This window comes from Hylobates moloch, unplaced genomic scaffold (genome assembly GCF_009828535.3).
Source record: "Hylobates moloch isolate HMO894 unplaced genomic scaffold, HMol_V3 SCAFFOLD_5, whole genome shotgun sequence".
NCBI lineage: Eukaryota > Metazoa > Chordata > Mammalia > Primates > Hylobatidae > Hylobates > Hylobates moloch.
Window position 1 is genome coordinate 97,073,922 of NW_026652280.1, and position 6,369 is coordinate 97,080,290.

Below are 6,369 nucleotides of genomic sequence, written 5' to 3' on the forward strand. Positions count from 1 at the left end.
GCAAATGTTGCCAGAAACAAAATGGAGTCACTAAGGAAAAAAAAAAAATGGGCAGAGCTAGGGAAGACTATGCAGAGAGGGTTCTCACACTTGTATACCTAGTAAGAACAACTACCACGAAAGACTCTGCAAAAACCACAACCTTGAAAAGGCCATCACAACCTTACACGAAAAATGCCTCAAAGACATCTGCCCTGCCAGCAACTGTCTGTTTAACCTCTGACTGGTGTCACCCTGGTTATTGATATTTGTAGGTAAGGATAATTATTTCAAAACAAATCTGTAATCCTCTTCATTTTTTTTTCTTTAAAAAAATTGCCTTCCTTTACCTCCCTGAATATGTACATAGTTTACTATGGCACATATATTCCCGTTGTAATGCTCTATTCCCAAATAAATATCTTTTTCTTTTAGAGAGCCTCTTTTTCTGTTTGTTATTTAGGTAGACATTCTGAACATATTTGGCAAAAACTTACACGCTGTTGAAACTGAAACCAAGACCTCTTCCTCTATCTTCCGTCTCTCAGGCACAACTCAATTTCTAACGCGGTCTTTGGCAACACTAATATTCCTTTCTGGTAACACAATTTTGACTGGATTACTGTTCTCATGTTTTAGGCTTAACTTGTTTAAAAATTTGATGAGTGGCCAGGTGTGGTGGATCATGCCTGTAATCCCAGCACTTTAGGAGGCCGAGGTGGGCGGATCACAAGGTCAGGAGATCAAGACTATCTTGGCCAACATGGTGAAACTGCGTCTCTACTAAAAATACAAAAATTAGCTGGGCATAGTGTCACGTGCCTATAATTCCAGCCACTCAGGAGGCTGAGGCAGGAGAATCACTTGAACCCAGGAGGCAGAGGCTGCAGTGAGCCGAGATCACGCCACTGCACTCCAGCCTGGACAACAGAGCAAGACTCTGTCTCAAAAAAAAAAAAAAGTTTGATGAGTGTGGGGCTAGTGTTGTGATAGTCTCTTGTGCCCTACCAACTCTTTTGGATTATTTTTTAAAATGAGGAACATTTCAGATTTAGTTTGTATCAATTCAACTTTGGGAGTCTTGCAAGAACTCACTCATTTTAATGGAAAATAGCCCAGATTGTCTACTAGCTTTTCCTGAACTCTGTTTTGGGTGTTGTACCCAAAATAAAAAGCTCATAAACACAAAAATAGTAATGTTCATGTCTGTGACAGCCAATGTTAAGTCTCTGCTGTTGTCTATGGCTGTTATCCAAAAAGTAGATTCAATTCTGTCATGCACTGGAGTCTGGGAATGTTGTTAAGAGATACATACATTGAAATTTGGAGAGCTGCTCTGTATTTATCAATTAGGCAGTAATAATCTTAGATGAAGGCTAGTCTTATTAATGTTGCGAACCAGTAGTGTCCCCAGGAATAGAGAACATGACACTACTCACTTTGCATTTTCTTATCCACATAATAGAATTAGTTAGTGACAACCCTCTACACTTGGAATTGCTTGCCGCTACATTTCTGCATGATACGTAGATCTCTGCAAATATGTGATTTTCTCCTAAATGGAGAAAATCCAAAAATTCTTCTTAAAATTTTTCATGGGCATACAAGAAGATAGGAGGTGACATCTTAAAACAAGCATCTCTGAACTTTTTGTATAAAAAAAAGCGACCTTTTTGCTCTATTATTAATACCTCATGTGGTGATATGAAGGCCCAAATGTAGACAGCAGTTATGAGATATTACAAGAGAAGAAGAAAGCTCTGCTGCTTATAGAACCTTATCCAAAATGTTATCTTTGACTTAGGCTGGAGGTGCACATAGCATAGCTCCTAGAGTTCTGTTTGTCTCATGAATATTTGTTACTCAAAACTCCATAGGCAAGAGCTCCTGAAGAGAAGGTCATATGCTAGCAGCAATTGTCATTTTTTCCCTCAAATATTGCTATAGTATAATTTTGTTTGAATTATAAACTTCAGTCTTTATTATATTTGATTCTGGCATTTTGGTTTGTAGTGCTATAGTACAGGCAATGTTTTAAATGCTTTGCCTTTATGTAAGTGAATATCGGTACACACACATACACATACACACACAGACACAGACACACACATGCACACTCACAGCCAGTTTAGAATGTGGGGTAAGGAACACCAGACAAAGAGGGCAATATAAGAAAGAGAAGACACTGAAAACATTGGGAAGGGGCAGTAACAGAGTGCCAGAGAAGATAAGGCAGTTGGGACGGGGAGAGACTAAGTGAGGTGGATAAACCAAAAGCATCCTTCTAGGTTAAAGCAGACTAAAAGTTTAGGAATTGTTTAATATCACCTTCTCATCCTATAGATGTGGGAATAAAGGCTAAGGAAGGTGAAATGAAAATGCAGAATCATATGGGGGCTTTTCCAAGGAGGTATGAAGGAAGCTGAGGACAGGGAGAGCGGCTGGAAGTCAGGGGGTAAGAGAAACTCCAAAAGTCAGGGCTTGAGGGAAATAAAAGGTGAGGTAAGAGGCTCAGGGCTGTGGGAGGCACATTTTTCTCTGAAAAGCAGTTTGGATGAGGAAGAGATTTGTCAGTTGGAAGAGAGAAGAAGTCACTACAGGGTACTAAGGAAAAGCGTTGCTGAAATTGGAGATCAAATACCAGCTCTGCCAGTAAGAAGTTGCATCTCCCAGTGAAATGCTGCTGCTGCCATTTCAACTGTTAGCTGTTCTCTTTCCCAGTGGTAACAGTGAACATGGTAAGAGTCATTCTGGCAGCTCCGAGAACTAGTGCAGGGGTTTGGATTTTAAAAAGCAAGCAGGGCTTTCCTAGGTGCAATTGGACACTAAGGGTCTGTCTGGGTCTTTCTGTCTCCAGCCCTCTTCAACTATTCTGGTGGCTGGGACTAGAGCCTGAAGCCTTAAGGCAATCAAATGTGTCAGACTTCCTGTGTTCTTTAGCATCTAGGTTCTTGTTTTCTAAATCATTTTCATTCCCATTCTTCCTAATTGTCTCCTGCTTCTCTCTTTATCTTCACCATCTTGCTTTTCCGCTCTTCACAGCCTTCCAGGGGCCGACCTCCTTTCATGTCATCCAGACCTCGTCCTTTACCAACAGTACCTGGGCACAAACTCAAGGCTCAGGCTGGTTGGATGATTTGCAGATTCATGGCTGGGATAGCGACTCAGGCACTGCCATATTCCTGAAGCCTTGGTCTAAAGGTAACTTTAGTGATAAGGAGGTTGCTGAGTTAGAGGAGATATTCCGAGTCTACATCTTTGGATTCGCTCGAGAAGTACAAGACTTTGCCGGTGATTTCCAGATGAAATGTGAGTCTAGTTCACTGAACTGGGAAGATTCTCAAGGACTCTCATTTCTCTCTTTATTGCAAAGTGTTGCTCTCTCTGATGCTTTTCCTTCCTTTCTATTTTACCCAACTGCATGCACACACTTTTCTTGAGTAGTCTCTCACTCCAGCTTCACACCATCACACCTCATATTTTAGATTCTTGCTGCCTCTGCACTCTTCTCTTACTCTCAGACTGTCTTCCACTTTGTAACCAGCTGCTGGTTTGTCTTATGTGAAACTTCTCCTCAAGGGCCCTTACTTCTCCTACCCTGTGCCTGAGTGATCTAACGTGTGGCTTTCTCCCCTAATCCATCTTTTCAGTCATCTCCTCCCTGCACCCTCCTCTTGCTGGGAACCTCCACTCACTCTGGAGTGCTGCACTCCTGACTGCACCACACTCTGCCTCACCTCTCCTTTCATACTCACTGTACTCCTTTATCACATACCTTTGTCTTCGTTGCATGCACATTTTTCTCAATGCTCTTGTTTCTGAAAATGTCTAAATGTTATCATTAGTTTTTAGCTCATCATCATTTTACACCCAATAAGTTTATCCCCACCAAAATCTAAAATCCTAGGTTCTTTTCTCATGCCTTTTTTCTTATTTGTGTTTAATAACTTGCTCTCTGTTTTCCCTCTACATAGACCCCTTTGAGATCCAGGGCATAGCAGGCTGTGAGCTACATTCTGGAGGTGCCATAGTAAGCTTCCTGAGGGGAGCTCTAGGAGGATTGGATTTCCTGAGTATCAAGAATGCTTCATGTGTGCCTTCCCCAGAAGGTGGCAGCAGGGCACAGAAGTTCTGTGCACTAATCATACAATATCAAGGTATCATGGAAACTGTGAGAATTCTCCTCTATGAAACCTGCCCCCGATATCTCTTGGGCGTCCTCAATGCAGGAAAAGCAGATCTGCAAAGACAAGGTTAGTCCTGCTGTTATTTCACTTCCCACCACTTCCTCTAAGATCAAGAGTAGGAAGATATCCAAGGATAGGAGGTTAAATAACAAGTTATTTGTTTCCCAAAGGAGTGAATGGGGTCGCTGTCCAATCTTGTAGGTTTCTGAGTTCATAACCTCTGAACTCGAGTTGTAACATGACACTTTTTCTTCCCCTCCTGCCTTAGTGAAGCCTGAGGCCTGGCTGTCCAGTGGCCCCAGTCCTGGACCTGGCCGTCTACAGCTTGTGTGCCATGTCTCAGGATTCTACCCAAAGCCCGTGTGGGTGATGTGGATGCGGGATGAGCAGGAGCAGCAGGGCACTCAGCTAGGGGACATCCTGCCCAATGCTAACTGGACATGGTATCTCCGAGCAACCCTGGATGTGGCAGATGGGGAGGCGGCTGGCCTGTCCTGTCGAGTGAAGCACAGCAGTTTAGAGGGCCAGGACATCATCCTCTACTGGAGTAAGAAATAGCAGGGCCCCAGGCTGGAACTGCCAGGAAGTGATCTTCAGGCATAGAGGGAGGCACTGGGGAAGAATAGAGCTTGAGAGATGAAAGAGGGAAAGAGAGATTGATTGATTGATTTCCAGGACCCCAATCCCAACGGGAGTAAAAATAGATAATCCAAGTTATCAAAAAGGTAGGAATTAAGGACCTGTAAACTGGGTAGAGGGGATCAAAGGATGGATATATGGTGGCCAGGAATATGAGAGAGAGGAAGTTGGAAATGACCATGCATTGGAAGTAGGTGGGCAAAGGAAGGCCAAGGAATTCTGTGTATAGGATCTGAAGTGACATCCTTTTGTCCTCTCTCAATTGCCAGGAAACCCCACCTCCATTGGCTCAATTGTTTTGGCAATAATAGTGCCTTCCTTGCTCCTTTTGCTATGCCTTGCATTATGGTATATGAGGCGCCGGTGAGTTGTGGGTTTTTTTTTTTTTAATATGTCTTTTCTGTTCATCCTTCCACTCTGTTTTACCATTTTATCTATTTAAAAATTGTTTATCCTCAATCCTTTCACCATATCCTTTCCCGAAACTCCCATCCCTTTTATGTGGACTTAAAAGAAAATTCTGTTAAAATACACATAACATAAGGTTTACCATCTTTACCATTTTTAAGTGTACAGTTCAGTGGTGTTGTGTGTTCACATTGTTGTGCAAGCAATCTTCAAAACTCTTCCGTCTTGCAAGACTGAAACTCTATTTCTATTATACTGCAAGTTCCCATTTCCCCACTTCTCCAGGACCTGGTTAGGACAGTTCTACTTTATGTCTCTATGAATTCTACTAATCTAGGTACCTTATATAAGTGGAATTGTAAAGAATTTGTCTTTTTGTGACTTATTTCATTTAGTGTAATATCCTCGTTGTAGCATGTGACAGGGTTTCCTTCCTTTTTTCAAACTGAACAATATCCCACCATATGCGTATAACACATTTGGTTCATCCGTTCGTCTATCTATGGACACTTGGGTTGCTTTCACTTTTAACTATCATGAATAATATTACTATGAGCATGGATGTACCAACATCTCTTATGTGGAGCTCTTTTATTCTTCTGTTTTTAACAGGTCATATCAGAATATCCCATGAGCCGTCATCATGTCTCCTCTCCCATTCGCAATAAGTACCAAGAAGCCCAAGATATCAGCCCAAAAGTCAATCTTATCATACTTCAAATGATTATCAAATTTGATGAAATCAGAGTTTTCATGTATTTTAAAATAAATTATTATTTAAACATCAGCAAAAAAGTACTTAAAACTGTAAATTTATTATGAGACTGTACTAACAGTATGATTCGCCCAGATTTTACACACATTAAAATGTTGGAAAGAATGTGTCTCAAAATAAATGAAATATAATACATATGACTTAAGGGTGACTCCCTTTGGCTTCCTAATTTAAAACTTTTCTTTTTCTGCTTCTGGTTAAATACCATTTGTCAAAGAACCAAATATAATTTTGCCAGGATCATTGTATTTGCAGAGATGCAGAGCCTTTTGGATGTAATTTCTTATCTGTCTCTGCCTGGATGACTTTCTAGCCCTGAAGGCTCAGCTGAGATGTTTCTTCCCCAGGAAGCCTTTCCTAGTGCTATAATAAAAGGAACTA

The 6,369-nt window shown here is 41.3% G+C and overlaps 1 protein-coding gene across 1 annotated transcript; it reads left to right on the top strand.

Annotated features, from left to right (window-relative positions):
• The first annotated feature begins 2,550 nt into the window (after nt 1-2,550).
• On the top strand, nt 2,551-6,128 carry CD1B (CD1b molecule). Its single transcript, XM_032154075.1, has 6 exons — nt 2,551-2,717; nt 3,022-3,288; nt 3,954-4,232; nt 4,435-4,713; nt 5,075-5,168; nt 5,826-6,128. The coding sequence occupies exons 1-6, from the start codon at nt 2,657-2,659 to the stop codon at nt 5,845-5,847; spliced, it is 1,002 nt and encodes a 333-aa protein (XP_032009966.1). The 5' UTR covers nt 2,551-2,656; the 3' UTR covers nt 5,848-6,128.
• The last annotated feature ends 241 nt before the right edge of the window (nt 6,129-6,369 follow it).